This window comes from Oncorhynchus tshawytscha, linkage group LG23, assembly GCF_018296145.1.
Source record: "Oncorhynchus tshawytscha isolate Ot180627B linkage group LG23, Otsh_v2.0, whole genome shotgun sequence".
Lineage (NCBI taxonomy): Eukaryota > Metazoa > Chordata > Actinopteri > Salmoniformes > Salmonidae > Oncorhynchus > Oncorhynchus tshawytscha.
Genome location: NC_056451.1, coordinates 22,680,156 through 22,698,095, shown reverse-complemented (window position 1 = coordinate 22,698,095; position 17,940 = coordinate 22,680,156). Strand labels below are relative to the sequence as shown.

Below are 17,940 nucleotides of genomic sequence, written 5' to 3'. Positions count from 1 at the left end.
GGAGGGATTAAAAAAGACACCAGCTATGTGGATGTTGTTGTACAGGGCCCTTATATTACAAACAATCTGGTCTGATCCAAGTCATATCAAAGGGCATGCTGGGGTAAAACAACACAATGAAACACTGCCTGCAGGGTTGGATATTTACAATGACTCATTTATATGTGCTTGTTATCCACAGTATCTCCTCATCTCCACTTCTTCTGATGCCAGAACCAAACCATCCCTGACTACAGCCATTCCTTCTGGAACAACCTCTTATCTGCATCAAAACAATGTCCAATCTCATTCTGTGCGTCACCAACATAGTGGGATAAGCTGCAAGACGCAGCTTGTTCAAAGAGACTCCCGTCCTGTGTCTTTCCACTGATTGACTACCTCTCGATGTCTTCTCAGTTCCCATCATATGGTTCAATAGACCATCATTGTTAATTGTTTACTCCATGTGTAACTCTGTGTTGTCAGATCACACTGCTACGCTTTATCTTGGCCAGGTCGCAGTTGCAAATGAGAACTTGTTCTCAACTAGCCTTCCTGGTTAAATAAAGGTGAAATAAAATAAAATATAAAAATCATGTCTTCCTCAATAGACAGTCAATGAGATGAGGGAGATACTGTATATTACTCTTAACTACGCTCCTCTGTTGGGATGAGGAAGGCCATTTGATCAGGGTTTAACGATGCCTTTTGGCTCTGTGGTGGTGTGTTCTCCTGTGTGATGGGCGTGTGTGAACAGACAGATCCCCCCCCCCCTCGGTGCCATCTGAGAGGGTGTCATCTGAAATCAGCATTTGTTTCCCTGCCAGACCCTCGTCCTGAATCAGGAAGCTTTGACTTGTCAGAGATCATGTGGACATATATTCAAGGAAATGTTGCCTCTTTGCTTAGCAAAGAAATTGGATAGTTTAAAAAAATAGATTACAAAAAATGAAGACAGGCACTAAGCAGGTTTGTCTAAGATGGCTTCATATTAGCAGACTGTCTGAACCTGCTATGACTCATAATTTTCACTGCTGTGATTTCTCTTCCACATGTCCCCCTCTCACGTCTGTTTGTCCCTCCACAGTGTGTTTGTGTACTGTCCGCTTGATGTTTGAGTGAGTTGTTTCTCAGTATCGGGGGAAAGACTGGGAAGCCCACATGTCCTGTTGTTAGTGGACTCTGCCCCTCCACGCTGGATGGAGGAGGGGACGTGAACATGGAGGTGTGACACGTGTGTGTGTGTGTGTGTGTGTGTGTGTGTGTGTGTGTGTGTGTGTGTGTGTGTGTGTGTGTGTGTGTGTGTGCGCGCCCTCAGACAGACACTCATACACAGTGGGGACCCAGCCAGAGGGAGGAGTAATACACACCTGTCTGTAGCACATTCCAAAGTGGAACTCTGAACATTTTACCCAGCAAACTTTTAAATGTTTTATTTATTTAACTAGGCAAGTCAATTAAGAACAAATTCTTATTTTCAATGACAGCCTAGGAACAGTGGGTTAACTGCCTTGTTCAGGGGCAGAACGACAGATTTTTACCTTGTCAGCTCAGGGATTCGATCTTGCAACCTTTCAGTTACTAGTCCAACACTAACCACTAGGCTACCTGTCGCCCCAAACATGCCCACATTGGCTAAAATATTGGCCCTGTGTAGGCTGCCCACACTGGCTAAAATATTGTCCCCATGTAGGCTGCTCACATTGGCTAAAATATTGTCCCCATGTAGGCTGCTCACATTGGCTAAAATATTGGCCCTGTGTAGGGTGCCCACACTGGCTAAAATATTGTCCCCATGTAGGCTGCTCACACTGGCTAAAATATTGTCCCCATGTAGGCTGCTCACACTGGCTAAAACATTGTCCCCATGTAGGCTGCTCACATTGGCTAAAACATTGTCCCCATGTAGGCTGCTCACATTGGCTAAAATATTGTCCCCATGTAGGCTGCTCACACTGGCTAAAACATTGTCCCCATGTAGGCTGCTCACATTGGCTAAAATATTGTCCCCATGTAGGCTGCTCACACTGGCTAAAATATTGTCCTCATGTAGGCTGCTCACATTGGCTAAAACATTGTCCCCATGTAGGCTGCCCACACTGGCTAAAATATTGTCCCCATGTAGGCTGCTCACATTGGCTAAAATATTGTCCCCATGTAGGCTGCCCACACTGGCTAAAATATTGTCCCCATGTAGGCTGCCCACACTGGCTAAAATATTGTCCCCATGTAGGCTGCCCACACTGGCTAAAATATTGTCCCCATGTAGGCTGCCCACACCCCATGGCTGCTCAAAAAAATATTGTCCCCATGTAGGCTGCCCACAAAATATTGTCCCAACGTGGCTAAAAAATATTGTCCCCATGTAGGCTGCCCACACTGGCTAAAATATTGTCCCCATGTAGGCTGCTCACATTGGCTAAAATATTGTCCCCATGTAGGCTGCCCACACTGGCAAAATATTGTCCCCATGTGTCCCCATGTAGGCCCCATGTAGGCTGCATTGGCTAAAATATTGTCCCCATGTAGGCTGCCCACACTGGCTAAAATATTGTCCCCATGTAGGCTGCTCACATTGGCTAAAATATTGTCCCCATGTAGGCTGCCCACACTGGCTAAAATATTGTCCCCATGTAGGCTGCTCACATTGGCTAAAATATTGTCCCAACGTAGGCTGCCCACACTGGCTAAAATATTGTCCCCATGTAGGCTGCTCACATTGGCTAAAATATTGTCCCCATGTAGGCTGCTCACATTGGCTAAAATATTGTCCCAACGTAGGCTGCCCACATTGGCTAAAATATTGTCCCCATGTAGGCTGCTCACATTGGCTAAAATATTGGCCCCAAGTAGTCTGCAAACATTGGCTGATGTGCCTTCGCTCATCGTCTCCACGTTGGCGCCCAAGGCATTCGTCATCATTCTGGTGCGGGCAGCCCTCACTTGGCCTGAAGTAAACCCATATTCTCCCAGCAAACATGCCCACATGGCATGAAATGCCTTTAGCATTTAATAGGAATCTATTTACTTATTTCATTATATCAATTTAATTCAATGCATGAATTGCATATTTTATAAGCCTATTTAGGAAACATGATACATTGTTGTTACTATCATACATCATGTTCTACAAGAGAAACTGTTACATTTGTCATGTCACATGCACATATTTAAGTGTTTTAAAAAATACTTCAAATAGAAGATCTAAAATAAATCGGCATCAACACAACAGAACACTTCAACTGGAACTACATGCACAGTAACGGTTGCACAAAAAACATTGTGTGCAAACCACGCCCCCAAATATTTTAATGAGCCTCCACCTTTATCTGGGCTTGGTGAGGGCTAGCCTGTGCTGGGATTGATGAGGGCTAGCCTGTGCTGGGCTTGGCGAGGGCTAGCCTGTGCTGGGCTTGGCGAGGGCTAGCCTGTGCTGGGCTTGGCGAGGGCTAGCCTGTGCTGGGCTTGATGAGGGCTAGCCTGTGCTGGGCTTGGTGAGGGCTAGCCTGTGCTGGGCTTGGTGAGGGCTAGCCTGTGCTGGGCTTGGTGAGGGCTAGCCCTTGCTGGGCTTGGTGTGGGATGGCCCCTGTTGGGCTGGCGTGGGCTAGCCCTTGCTGGGCTTGGTGTGGGATGGCCCCTGTTGGGCTGGTGTGGGCTAGCCTGTGCTGGGCTTGGTGAGGGCTAGCCTGTGCTGGGCTTGGTGAGGGCTAGCCTGTGCTGGGCTTGGTGAGGGCTAGCCTGTACTGGGCTTGGTGAGGGCTAGCCTGTGCTGGGCTTGGTGAGGGCTAGCCTGTGCTGGGCTTGGTGAGGGCTAGCCTGTGCTGGGCTTGGTGAGGGCTAGCCTGTGCTGGGCTTGGTGAGGGCTAGCCTGTGCTGGGCTTGGTGAGGGCTAGCCCGTGCTGGGCTTGGTGTGGGATGGCCCCTGTTGGGCTGGTGTGGGCTAGCCCTTGCTGGGCTTGGTGTGGGATGACACCTGTTGGGCTGGTGTGGGCTAGCTCCTGTTGGGCTGGTGTGGGCTAGCCTCTGTTGGGCTGGTGTGGGCTAGCCCCTGTTGGGCTGGTGTGGGCTAGCCCCTGTTGGGCTTGGTGTGAGCTAGCCTGTGTTGGGCTGGTGTGGGCTAGCCCCTGTTGGGCTGGTGTGGGATGGCCCCTGTTGGGCTGGTGTGGGCTAGCCCCTGTTGGGCTGGTGTGGGCTAGCCCATGCTGGGCTTGGTGTGGGATGACCCCTGTTGGGCTGGTGTGGGCTAGCCCTTGCTGGGCTTGGTGTGGGATGACCCCTGTTGGGCTGGTGTGGGCTAGCCTGTGTTGGGCTGGTGAGGGCTAGCCCCTGTTGGGCTGGTGAGGGCTAGCCCCTGTTGGGCTGGTGTGAGATGACCCCTGTTGGGCTGGTGTGGGCTAGCCCCTGTTGGGCTGGTGTGGGCTAGCCTGTGTTGGGCTGGTGTGGGCTAGCCCCTGTTGGGCTGGTGAGGGCTAGCCCCTGTTGGGCTGGTGTGGGCTAGCCCCTGTTGGGCTGGTGTGGGCTAGCCCCTGTTGGGCTGGTGTGGGCTAGCCCCTGTTGGGCTGGTGTGGGCTAGCCCCTGTTGGGCTGGTGTGGGCTAGCCCTTGCCCATTTTGCCCACCATATACCCACATGGGAGTCATGTTTTCTGGGTATGAATGTCACATGCCATTACAACTCCTGACACAGGAGCTAGAGATACAAATGTCTGGACTTAGGAGGCCCAGGAAATAACAGTCTCTATTTAAGCAATGCAAAAATTGCGCCGGAAGGAATGGCAGCAGGTTTACGGGCGCTAATTGTGCTATTATGTGTTTTTTTCACATTATTTGTAACTTATTTTGTACATAATGTTTCTGCAACCATGTCTTATGGCAAAAAAAGAGCTTCTGGATATCAGGACAGCAATCACTCACCTCGGATAAGCAAGACGCACAGGACATTCTCCAAACACCCGATAGGGCCAACATTCCCGTGAGAGGAAACGATGCAGATACAGAGGACAAAGAGCCGGATGCCTGGCCAGGACCCGGAAAAGGCGTGTGGGAAAGCTGCCGTTGCCATCAATACTACTCGCCAACGTGCAATCATTGGACAATAAACTAGACGAGGTACGATCACGAATATCCTACCAACGGGACATCAAAAACTGTAATATCCTATGTTTCACGGAATCGTGGCTGAATGAAGACGTGAATATTATATTCAGCTAGCGGGATATACGCTGCACCGGCAAGATAGAACAGCACACTCCGGTAAGACGAGGGGGGCGGTCTGTGCATATTTGTAAACAACAGCTGGTGCATGAAGTCTCTATATTGTGATAAATTGCAGGCCACACTACTTGCCTAAAGAGTTTTCAGCTATACTTTTCATGGCTGTTTATTTACCACCACCGACAGATTCTGGCACTAAGACCGCACTCAGTCAGCTGTATAAGGAAATAAGCAAACAGGAAACCACTCACCCAGAGGCGGCGCTCCTAGTGGCCAGAGACTTTAATGCAGGGAACTTAAATTAGTTCTACCAAATTTCTATCAACATGTTAAATGTGCAACCACAGGGAAAAAAATATATAGATCACCTGTACTCCACACACAGAGACACATACAAAGCTCTCCCTCGCCCTCCATTTGGTAAATCCGACCACAACTCTATCCTCCTGATTCCTGCTTACAAGCTAAAATTAAAGCAGGAAGCACCAGTGACTCGGTCTATAAAAAGTGGTCAGATGAAGCAGATGCTGAACTACAGGACTGTTTTTTTCTGATGGCATTGAGGAGTACACCACATCAGTCACTGGCTTTATCAATAAGTGCATCGAGGACGTCGTCCCCACAGTGACTGTACGTACATACCCCAACCAGAAGCCATGGATTACAGGCAACATTCACACTGAGCTACAGGGTAGAGCTGTCGCTTTCAAGGTGTGGGACTCTAGCCCGGAAGCTTACAAGAAATCCTGCTATACCGTGCAACAAATCATCAAACAGGCAAAGCGTCAATACAGGGCTAAGATTGAATCATACTACACCGGCTCCGACACTCGTCTTATGTGGCAGGGCTTGAAAACTATTACAGACTACAAAGGGAAGCACAGCCGCGAGCTGCCCATAGTCCCTGTGCCCAAGAACACAAAGGCAACCTGCCTAAATGACTGCACACCCGTAGCCACTCATGTCCGTTGCCATTAAGTGCTTTGAAAGGTTGATAATGGCTCACATCAACACCTTCATCCCAGAAACCCTAGACCCACTCCAATTTGCATACCGCCCAAACAGATCCCAAACAGATCCACAGATTATGTCATCTCTATTGCACTCCACACTGCCCTTTCCCACATGGACAAAAGGAACACTTATTTGAGAATGCTATTCATTGACTACAGCTCAGCGTTCAACACCATAGTACCCTCAAAGCTCATCACTAAGCTAAGGATCCTGGGACTAAACACCTCCCTCTGCAGCTGGATCCTGGACTTCCTGACAAGCCGCCCCCAGGTGGTGAGGGTAGGTAGCAATACATCTGCCACGCTGATCTTCAACCTGGAGCTCCCCAGGGGTGCGTGCTCAGTCCCCTCCTGTACACCCTGTTCACCCACGACTGCATGGCAAGGCACTACTCCAACACCATCATTAAGTTTGCAGACGACACAACAGTGGTAGGCCTGATCACCGACAACGACGAGATAGCCTATTGGGAGAAGGTCAGAGACCTGGCCAGGTGGTGCCAGAATAACAACCTATACCTCAACATAATCAAGACTAAGGAGATGATTGTGGACTACAGGAAAAGGAGGACCGAGCATGTCCCCATTCTCATCGACAAGGCTGTAGTGGAGCATGTTGAGAGCTTCAAGTTCCTTGGTGTCCATATCAACAACAAACTAGAATGGTCCAAACACACCAAGACAGTCGTGAAGAGGGCATGACAAAGCCTATTCCCCCTCAGGAAACTAAAAGGATTTGACATGGGTCCTGAGATCCTCAAAAAGTTTTACAGCTGCTACATTGAGAGCATTCTCCAATTGGTTGCATCACTGCCTGGTACGGCAATTGCTCGGCCTCTGACCGCAAGACACTACAGAGCGTAGTGCGTACGGCCCAGTACATCACTGGGGCTAAGCTGCCTGCCACCCAGGACCTCTACACCAGGCGATGTCAGAGGAAGGCCCTAAAAATTGTCAAAGACCCCAGCCACCCCAGTCATAGACTGTTCTCTCTACTACCACATGGCAAGCAGTACCGGAGTGCCAAGTCTAGGACAGAAAGGCTTCTCAAAAGTTTTTAACCCCAAGCCATAAGACTCTTGAACAGGTAATCAAATGGCTACCCGGACTCGCTACTTTTATAGCCTCGCTACTGTATATAGCCTGTCTTTTTACTGTGGTTTTATATCTTTACTTACCTATTGTTCACCTAATACCTTTTTTGCACTATTGGTTAGAGCCTGTAAGTAAGCATTTCACTGTAAGGTCTACACCTGTTGTATTCAGCACACGTGACAAATAAACTTTGATTTGATTTCACACACTCAACACAATTATTTGTGTTGCTAAAAGAGAGAGAGTGACACACACAGAGAGAGACACACCCAGTGAGACACACAGAGAGAGAGAGAGAGAGAGAGAGAGAGAGACACACACACACACACACACACAGAGAGAGACATAGAGCGAAAGAGACACAGAGAGGGAGTCGAGAGAGAGAGACACACAGAGACACACAGAGAGAGAGAGAGACACACAGAGAGAGACACTTAGAGACACACCGAGAGAGAGAAACACAGAGAGACACACATAGAGACACACATAGAGACACACATAGAGACACACATAGAGACACACAGAGAGAGACACTCAGAGACTGGGAAGAGACAGGGACAGACATAGTTTTGACTTTTCCTGTGTCCTTGAGTGACAAATTGCATGTGTAATTTGAGTGTAATGAACTTAAAGGGAATATAATATAATTGACTATTAACATTTAAATGAATGAGGGAACAATCTTGCATATGTTCATAACTGCAATAGCTTTATTTTTCTTAAAAAATTAATGAAATTATAAAAGGTTGACATTATTCAACATTTAACAAGGTAAAAACAAACACATAAATATTTGAGTGTGAATGTTTGGTTAATATTTCTCACCCTGCACTAAATAATAATAAATATGATGTTCTGGGCATATGCCCAGTTTAATTTCCATGTTTTACAGTGCAGTTCAGGGTATGACAGAATCACTCAAAACGTTTCAGAGGATCAAGGAGTGGTGTTGGTTTGGGCCATTTAGTTGGTGTTGGTGAAGGCCTGGTAGAGGGCTGTAAGCTGGGCCTTCAGGTCCTGGGCGTAGGGGTCCAGCTTGTCCTTCAGGTCCTCAGCATAGGGGGCTAGGCTCTGCTGCACCATCTGAGCTCTGGTGGTCAGCTGGCTCTGGAGGTTCTCGGCCAGGGGGGCCACACTCTTCTGGAAGTCCTGCAGGCGCAGGTCCACTTTCTGCTTCAGCTCATCTGTGTAGGGACCCAGCTGGGACTGCATCTCCTTCACACTCTGCTCCAGACTCCCCTTCAGCTCCTCACTCTTCTGAAGCAGGGTGGCCCTCAGGGCCTCAGAGTCCAGGGACTCTGCATAGGGGGCCAGATCCTGTTTCAGCTGCTCCACTCTCTGCTGGACTTGTGTCTTGATCTCCTCTGCGTAGGGCTCCAGTTTCCCCTTGACGCTGCCCAGGTCCTGCTCCAGACGCTCTCTCAGCACCTCAGCCTCCTGGGTAATCTTGGTCATCAGGTCCTTGGCTGCAGGAGGAAGCTGCTCCTGCAGGGAGACTGCGTATTGGCTGGCCACATCAGCGCTCTCTGTGATACGGTCACTGCAGGAGAGGAGAGGGGTCTGGTCAAGTCAGGATTCTGCAATGCAGTGCCTTAGACCGCTGCACCACTCGGGTGACTAGTACTCTGAGAGGGCTTCCACTACAGACATTACAAACATGCTATGACAACTAGATCACAGGTCAAATTACTTACTTGACATCCTGTCCCAGCTGAGACTTCCTGATCATCTGGACGGTGTCGTCGGCAGTTTTTGTTGCCTTGGCGACATAGTCCCAGAAGGCATCTGTCAGCTGCTCCAACTGTGGCTTGGGCTCATCAGCATAGAACAGGTTAGCATGGCAACCTGTTGGAGCGTAGAAGTAGAGTTAGTTCCTGTGAAATTGGTCGTTTAACCTAACCTACTTTATGACCTTACACTGTTCAAGGAGCTTGAATTCGACTAAGTTTAAAATAATAATCATTCTAATAATCTTGTTGCATTCAAAGGTTAAAATTTTTTTTTTACAGAGTAGTTATGGTTGTGGTAACATTAGATGTTACTTACCAGAGAGTATAGCAATTGCAAGCACCACAGACACCTTCATATTTGCGTTTCTCACTGAAACAGAAACATCATTAATCAATTACATTTGAATTTTAGAACCTTAAAATCACATTTTCCCAACACCTTGTTTTGAATCTCAGAATTGGCCTCACCTGTTTTTTTCCTGGTGTATCTCTGTGTATTCAGTCTGTCTGTGTGTCTATCAGGCCAGTGCCATGCTGTATATATAGTCGAAACCAGAGCTGTAGCTGAAAGCCCAAAGTCCAGGAGTCACTGCCATGTCACCTCTCTTCCTGCTTCTACTACAACTCCTTGCTGGCTGTCATCACATGACTGTTCGCTTACTATATCGACATGCACATACACACACACATGCACACGCACACACAAATCACAATGACAATACATTATTTTGTTATGTTCATATTCATTCTCTGAGCCTGACAGACTGAACATAGACAGACCAGACTTGATTAACCTGGCTTTGATTGAACTTCAAGATGTTTATTTTGGGAATCTCCCCCACCACCACCATGGTCCGTTTTATTGGTTATATTCTAATTAGACAACTGTGCATGGACCTTGACCCTTCTACTGAAAGCCTCATTCTAGAAAAAACTTACAGTCAGAGATGCAACTGCATTTTTGTCGCCCAAAGTTTTATCATTGGAATGTGATACATAACGAGGCAACTGCGTGCTTTAGGACTATGCGGACGTCTCCGAGCAGTTGGGTAGTCTGTTTGGAGTGTTTATCCAACTGGATAAAAAATATATAAATAATTTCCCAAAATATGGCTCTCCCACTTCTAAAACCAAAGATGCGCCCCTGCTTATGGTAATACTAATGGGTAAAGGTATTTCACTGCTGACGGCCGGCAACCTTAAACATGTCCACACCAAAGACACTTTCTAATCAGGTCAAGCAATGAGACCACAACCACATATAATACTAACTAGATTCTATGGATTCTGGCGTTAGTACATTTGACTTTTCAATTTAGTGCTTTTCGACAAGGACATGATTTCATTCTATGGGTGTACCACAGGGTTCAATTCCGACTATTTTCTCTGTATATATCATAATCATCTGCTCAATTATCACTCCAGTGTTAATCTGCTAAATTGTAATTACTTCGCTACTATGGCCTATTTATTGCCTTACCTCCTCACGCCATTTGCACACACTGTATATAAACTTTTTTTTCTTTCTATTGTGTTATTGACTGTACGCTTGTTTATTCCATGTGTTGTTGTTTGTGTTGCACTGCTTTGCTTTATCTGGGACAGGTCGCAGTTGTAAATGAGAACTTGTTCTCAACTAGCCTACCTGGTTAAATAAAGGTGTTCTCAACTAGCCTACCTGGTTAAATAAAGGTGTTCTCAACTAGCTTACCTGGTTAAATAAAGGTGTTCTCAACTAGCTTACCTGGTTAAATAAAGGTGTTCTCAACTAGCTTACCTGGTTAAATAACTAGCCTACCTGGTGTTTCTCAACTAGCTTTAAATAAAGGTGTTCTGGTTAAATAAAGGTGTTCTCAACTAGCCTACCTGGTTAAATAAAGGTGTTCTCAACTAGCTTACCTGGTTAAATAAAGGTGTTCTCAACTAGCTTACCTGGTTAAATATAGGTGAATAAAAAATAACACATTTAAATAAAAAAATTCTAGACATCCTGGCGTTTGTTCAGCCATCAACGGTAGCATCCCAACGGTTGTGTCACCTCAACTGCCAACGCAAACCTATAGCGCAGTGTCAACCTTCACACATTTTAGTCATCACTGAGGTCAGAGGTTATTTGAGGTGTTGAACGTTTACATAGGGAATAGTAGATTCTAGGCAACTGCCTCTCCTTATTCTACTCTCTATAGAGTGGCACTGTGATGGTTTGTAATAAGGCACAGTGGGCAGATATGAGGTTTAGAACTCAACTCCTGACTTCACAGCTCCAGATTACCAGGATGTGACATCATGAATAACTCAAGTGATGTAGAATGAGTGCTTGGAACATTCTCAATCTGGCCATTCTCTGGGTAGACTGATCCACCTTTTTGACATGTTAATGTTGTTCCCAGACATTTCTTTGTGCAATAACCTGGGGGCGAGGTTATGACAAGGTAAACTACCTGTCACGCCCTGACCGTAGATTGCTTTGTATGTTTCTATTTTTTGTTTGGTCAGGGTGTGATGTGGGTGGGCATTCTATGTTTGTATGTCTAGGTTGTGTATTTCTATGTTTTGGCCGGGTATGGTTCTCAATCAGGGACAGCTGTTTTCGTTGTCTCTGATTGAGAACCATACTTAAGTAGCCTGTTTTCCCACTGTTAGTTGTGGGTGGTTATTTTCTGTTTAGTGTTGGTTGCACCTTGCAGAACTGTTTCGGCTATTCTTTTGTTATTTCGTATTCATTGTTCAGTCAGTTGAGCTAATAAAGATGAACACGTACCCCGCTGCATTTTGGTCCAATGACACCTCTTCTGCTGACGAAAGCCGTGCTTCTACCAGTATAGCACAGGAACCCACTATCCATTTAAACAGAATAACTACAGTATGACAAAGGGGGAGCTTTACTTTGAAAAATGGAAGTCTACTGTAACATTTAATTGATTCCAAATAAGTTCCTAGACACCATACATTATCTACTAGCTATTGTGAAATCACATCTAATGAATGGACTGGGCCCATGTGGCCCCTAACATTAGACCCTATCACAGTGTGTATGGGCCAGGGTCAAATGAACTTTGGTCAGACAACTGACACATGGAAGTGCTTGAACACATGACCGCACAGTGAAACTGAAAACTATATCATAGAATATATTCTGAGAGTCAATGCCAGCTGGCTGGACATCAAACTTAAACGGACTATAAATCAATACCATATCTGATCAGACTGTGATATCTCATGAAGTTTGGAAGGAAGGTGTTGTCTGGACAAAGTGCTATTTATGTCTGAGAAATGGCTGTGATTGGCTCAGAGAATGGCTGATTCGATCTGAGACTTTCTGTGTCATCAAGGAAAAATCCATGAAACTGACCTGGTGTGAACCAGATACTCACTATCAGCCTTGTAGAGTTGTAGCATCATATATAATGACCAAGATACATTATGGTTGAGAGAAAGGAACAGGCTAGTGTATGTAAAAGTGCATAAGCCTCAATACAACACATCTACCCTCAGATGATACTAACAGTAACAGACCTGTATAGCTGCAAGGCAACAAGTGTCCCGCTGCACATGTATCACTACTGCATATCATTGAAACACTATAGACAAGGGGATTGAATGGAGATGTGTTTATCAGCATGCAGTCCCAGGAGATTGGTCTTCACTGAGTATCTCTGACCACTATTTTATGTCCCAAACTCTGTTTGTGACACTTTACCCAGAGGTGATGATAACGCAGTGCTCTCCTGTGCATTCTGGGTCCAGGGGTTCATTGGGACAGGTCCAGGGTGAGTTGTAAGGACAGAACTGGGCTGGGTCAGGTAGACAGGTGCTGAGTGGTGCACTGCGGTCTGATGGTTTATGATTTGGAGCACTGCTGACAGCAAGGCACTGTCTCCTGGACTTTGTGTTCCTTACTGTCCTGCTCACTATATATACAGGTCAGGACACGGCTGAAACTAGTCACTGCAGACTGGACTCAGATACACCAACACACTCATACACAAAGACGGTAAACTGGATTCTACAAGTTCATGGTATTATTTGATAGCATTCCATTATATATTTTTTCTGGTGGATTACAATGTTTTAAGTGATTGTTGCTTTATTTCACAGAATCTGATTGAGAGTCATGAAGGTCCTTGTGGTGCTCGCTCTGGCTGTATTCACTGGTGAGTGGGATACAAGAATATTTCAGATTATAAGTGAAATTTATAGAGCTGAAGTATAGCAACATAATACATTCCATCAATCTATCAAATTAATTTTGAGTCAATAGTCAATAATAACAACCATAGCAGAGGGAGTATAATTTTCAAGTTACCTTAATGCCCCTAACAGGCTGCCATGCCTAACCAGTTGTTTCACAACAACTAACTCTTCTGCTACGCCCCAACAGGCTGCCACGCTAACCTGTTCTACGCTGATGAGCCCAAGCCACAGCTGGAGCAGCTGACAGATGCCTTCTGGGACTACGTTGCCAAGGCAACGCAAACGGCAGATGACACCGTCCAGATGATCAGGAAGTCTCAGCTGGGACAGGATGTCAAGTAAGTTATGTGATCTGTGATGTAGTTGTTATAATGTGTGGAATGTCTATAGTCAAATCGCTCAGATTACTAGAATGGGGACCTGAACTGACCCCCTCTCCTCTCATCTCCTGCAGTGACCGCATCACAGAGAGTGCTGATGTGGCCAGCCAATACACCATCTCCCTGCAGGAGCAGCTTCCTCCTGCAGCCAAGGACCTGATGACCAAGATTACCCAGGAGGCTGAGGTGCTGAGAGAGCGTCTGGAGCAGGACCTGGGCAGCGTCAAGGGGAAACTGGAGCCCTATGCAGAGGAGATCAAGACACAAGTCCAGCAGAGAGTGGAGCAGCTGAAACAGGATCTGGCCCCCTATGCAGAGTCCCTGGACTCTGAGGCCCTGAGGGCCACCCTGCTTCAGAAGAGTGAGGAGCTGAAGGGGAGTCTGGAGCAGAGTGTGAAGGAGATGCAGTCCCAGCTGGGTCCCTACACAGATGAGCTGAAGCAAAAAGTGGACCTGCGCCTGCAGGACTTCCAGAAGAGTGTGGCCCCCCTGGCCGAGAACCTCCAGAGCCAGCTGACCACCAGAGCTCAGATGGTGCAGCAGAGCCTAGCCCCCTATGCTGAGGACCTGAAGGACAAGCTGGACCCCTACGCCCAGGACCTGAAGGCCCAGCTTACAGCCCTCTACCAGGCCTTCACCAACACCAACTAAATCACAAACACTCTTGCCCTTTTGAAGACTGTATTCTCCCTTCAAAGTCTTAGAACATGCCACCGTTGTCAATAGAATGAGGGAGAGTTTACAAAGATGAACTTGGTAATGCAGATGAGGTCCATTCTATATTTTGTATGAACTGAATTGGCTCTGATGAGTCAATGACATCTTTGTATTTTGTTTGTTTGTTATCTGAAGGTTGGTCAGTGACTGTGCCATATTGGTGTTGTATTCTTAATTTATAGAAATAAAAAGCAAAACTAAACATAATTTAAATGTATTGTGTCTGATGTATCGTGTCTATGATGCTAATTTAAATAATTTAAGCTGCTTCCCCAAATTATAATATGGTGACAAGAGTATGAGGTGGAAAGTCATATTGGGACATACAAATAGTACACATTGTCCAATAAGACTGGTTGCATGTAGGACTACTGTGTGCCGCTGATCCAGTCATCTCTCCTTAAAATACGCACATGCCCCTGCTAGTTAAAAAGAGGTACAACTATAGCTTCATATACCATCAGAAAAAAGTGTGTATCACAGCATAAACAAATCTTGAAGATGTTTAAAGATTACATTTACCTTTTAGTCATTTAGCAGATGCTCTTATCCAGAGCGACTACAATCAGTGCATTCATCTTAAGATAGCTAGGTGGGACAACCACATATCTCTGTCATAGTAAGTACATTTCTTCTCATTAAAGTAGCTAAATATCTTACTCAAAGGGAGAGTTAAAGCTATAAGGATTATAGCCTGCAGTGTTTGTCTTCAAAGTGGGAGCCATAATTACAACCTATGTGTTGTGAAAATGTTGTTTGCTCTATATCCCGTGAGTTCATATGCCTTGACACTGTGATATACAATATAGCCCCAAGGCCGAGACAATAGAACACACAGTGGCAGAATAAATTCAACCACACCTTTGTTTCATCACAAAACCGGAGAGCAACATATGCCAAGTCCACAAAGCATATTACCTTAAACAAACAGTTGCATGACCTACAGCATGGTCAATGAAGTTAATATTTCGGACATTTTCAAACTACTGAACAACTACTGATTTAGAACACAGGAGAGTTACTGCAGGTCCGAAAGAAAACAGGAGCCTCCACTATTCCAGCACCATTTCCAACTTCAACATCATCAAATCACCTATGCTTAATCTAATATAGTTACAACTAAAAGATACCGAAAACAATTTAGTTCAATCAACGTAAGCTAAATATCATGTGGCTGTCCATGGTACTGATTTGTGTGTGTGTGTGTGTGTGTGTGTGTGTGTGTGTGTGTGTGTGTGTGTGTGTGTGTGTGTGTGTGTGTGTGTGTGTGTGTGTGTGTGTGTGTGTGCGTGTGCGTGTGTGTGTGCGTGTGTGTGGAAGGTGTGGAAAAAGTGCGTGTGTGTTGAAGGTGTGGAGAAACATGTTGACACCCTACATGAAGAGAAACACCAATGTCATCCTCATCTCTTTCATGTTGATGAAACAGTCTACGACTGTCATACAGTACACGCTTTTAGTTTTTGTTGTCCTAGGCTACTGGGCTAAAATGCTTGCTCGCTAGCCTAGCTTCCTTTCATGGGCAACAATTAGCCAGTTAGTTAACATTAGCCTACTACATGTCTTGTGTGGTGCAGCTGTCATCTCCTGAGTGGCGCAGTGGCCTAAGGCACTTCATCTCAATGTGAGATGTCACGACAGTCCCTAGTTCGATTCCAGGCTGTATCACATCCGGCTGTGACTGGGAGTCCAATAGGGCGGTGCACAATTGGCCCAGTGTCATCCGGGTTTGGCCGGGGTAGGCCGTCATTGTAAATAAGAATTTGTTCTTAACTGACTTGACTAGTTAAATTAAGGTTAAAAACATTTTTTTGAATTAAAACATCTACTGTAGCTACATATTGAACTTCCCCCCTCTGAGGCCAGGGGCACAATGTATAAATTAACATTTGGATCCAAATCCCTATCTCCATCCATGGCTAATTTTGGATAAGGCCACCGGAGGACAACAACACAATGAGATGCAACAATTCAAGTTTTTTGTTTATTTTGATGTGATGTGGTTGGTGTGAATCCAAATCCAAACTGGCTTCAATAAAAACTTTTTTTTGGTGCACCAGGACCATTCACAGTGGAGTTCACTCAGTTTAGCTCAAAATATATAAATGATTGTATATATTTTCCTGGTACATTTTGGGGGGAAGCCAGGCTTCCCTTGGCATCCATGAATACACACCACTGGCTTTTTCCTTCAACATAGTTTTAGATTGAATGCCATCTAGTGGCAGTTCATTGTCAATTCAGGGTTTTATAATGCCCTGTGCAATGACGGTGATTCACTGACCTCTTCACAGAAATCAGAAAATAACCATATATACAATGACCTGACAAACAGTCATGTACCGCTCTCTCTACCCCCCCCCCCCTTCTCTCTGAATTACTTGTAAAAACAACACAGTCCTGTAACACTATCTGAAATCCTATCACACCCCACAATCCCAAACCCCCTCCAGAGGTGGGTATGGAGCATGTTCAGAGCTGTCTCTGCATGTCTGATGATGTACCTGTATCACCCATCCTCCCCCTCTCACCCTCCGGCTCTGCCAGGGCTCTCCCATGCTGCCTCACCCAGAGGTAAACAAAATTCCTTGGCTCTGCCCCAAACTGCCACTGGCACCAGTAACCGTTAACCCTGCTGTGTTAGCCATGAACTTCCTTTGTTCAACATCATTACATTATCAACCTAATATAAATGACCAGTAAAACGCTTTCTAATGGCCAAACTGTTAACCCTCCAAACACTGTTAGATAAGCATATTATTTGTTTACTGTTACCTGCATTGGGTAGCAGAACGTATGTCCATAAAACAACTCTGTGAGAACAGGGAACATGACAACTCAACGTAAACCAAAAGTGGATGTTGATTTAGATCTTTGCCTGGTAGTAAGACTGTAAAACAAATCTCTGAGATCTGCCTTATGCCACAGGGGTTCTGTAATGATAGACTAAATAAATGGCCCACATCTAAGCCTATATTGAACTGGCAAAAGGTCAATAGATATGAACAAGAGACAAGAGACAAGAGACAAGTACGGAAATGGTTCTTACAGTGTTCCTTATGTTCCTTGGAACAGCATTTTTACATAGCGAACAGTGTTTGATTTATGGTCCTTGTTGTTTGCTAGTGAACGGACACTGTATTTCTATGTATGAAGGGCATTGGAGGTGAGGTCAACCTATTGTTCGGTGCAAGTTGCCACCAGTCAGCTACGTAAGCAAAATCAGTGAGTCAGAAGCAGATGACTGACCACACACACACACAGATAATGGAATCAAACCTAGTTTCCAAACTGGGCCCAGCTGAGCGCCCTTTGGCCCAGGCACAGCCAGTTGTGGTGACATCACAGACTCATGTGAAGTTAGAGGTGAGAGGTCTCACTCTGACCGGAGGTGACCAACTAACCACAGACCACAGTCCTCCAGCTCCCGTCACACCACTCCTGACTCCAAGATGAGCTGGCTGGGGTTATGAGAGTTCACTGCTAACCGACAACCTCTCACACACTGCCCTGGTAGACGCATATTACCACATCACCCATCCTTACAATGAGAGGGAACAAAGAAGTATATATTTTTAGGACAAGAGGAAGTGTCTTCTGTTACAGAACTCTGTAGAAGTCT

At 45.8% G+C, this 17,940-nt stretch overlaps 2 protein-coding genes across 3 annotated transcripts; one reads left to right on the top strand and one right to left on the bottom strand.

Moving 5' to 3' along the window:
* Positions 1–7,988: 7,988 nt before the first annotated feature.
* On the bottom strand, positions 7,989–9,556 carry LOC112235284 (apolipoprotein A-IV). Its single transcript, XM_024403705.2, has 4 exons — positions 9,499–9,556; positions 9,347–9,400; positions 8,995–9,145; positions 7,989–8,840 (listed from the first exon to the last, which is right to left on the bottom strand). The coding sequence occupies exons 2-4, from the start codon at positions 9,384–9,386 to the stop codon at positions 8,264–8,266; spliced, it is 768 nt and encodes a 255-aa protein (XP_024259473.1). The 5' UTR covers positions 9,387–9,400; positions 9,499–9,556; the 3' UTR covers positions 7,989–8,263.
* A 3,416-nt stretch (positions 9,557–12,972) lies between these two features.
* LOC112235294 (apolipoprotein A-IV-like) lies at positions 12,973–14,528 on the top strand. 2 transcript variants are annotated; one of them, XM_024403718.2, is made up of 4 exons: positions 12,973–13,024; positions 13,129–13,184; positions 13,412–13,562; positions 13,679–14,528. In XM_024403718.2, exons 2-4 carry the CDS (start codon positions 13,145–13,147, stop codon positions 14,253–14,255), a joined length of 768 nt encoding a protein of 255 aa, XP_024259486.1. In that variant the 5' UTR covers positions 12,973–13,024; positions 13,129–13,144; the 3' UTR covers positions 14,256–14,528. The 2 variants fall into 2 exon arrangements, with proteins under 2 accessions (XP_024259486.1, XP_024259487.1); XM_024403719.2 differs by having other exon boundaries at positions 13,002–13,049.
* Positions 14,529–17,940: the final 3,412 nt, after the last annotated feature.

What these genes read in the sequence shown, in the direction of transcription:
- LOC112235284 (XM_024403705.2), bottom strand. Translation starts at nt 9,386, where the DNA reads ATGAAGGTGTCTGTGGTGCTTGCAATTGCTATACTCTCTG. An exon ending in TGCAATTGCTATACTCTCTG is followed by an intron (nt 9,146 to 9,346) that starts GTAAGTAACATC and finishes ACGCTCCAACAG; the next exon opens with GTTGCCATGCTAACCTGTTC. An exon ending in CAGCTGGGACAGGATGTCAA is followed by an intron (nt 8,841 to 8,994) that starts GTAAGTAATTTG and finishes CCTCTCCTGCAG; the next exon opens with TGACCGTATCACAGAGAGCG.
- LOC112235294 (XM_024403718.2), top strand. Translation starts at nt 13,145, where the DNA reads ATGAAGGTCCTTGTGGTGCTCGCTCTGGCTGTATTCACTG. An exon ending in CGCTCTGGCTGTATTCACTG is followed by an intron (nt 13,185 to 13,411) that starts GTGAGTGGGATA and finishes ACGCCCCAACAG; the next exon opens with GCTGCCACGCTAACCTGTTC. An exon ending in CAGCTGGGACAGGATGTCAA is followed by an intron (nt 13,563 to 13,678) that starts GTAAGTTATGTG and finishes CATCTCCTGCAG; the next exon opens with TGACCGCATCACAGAGAGTG.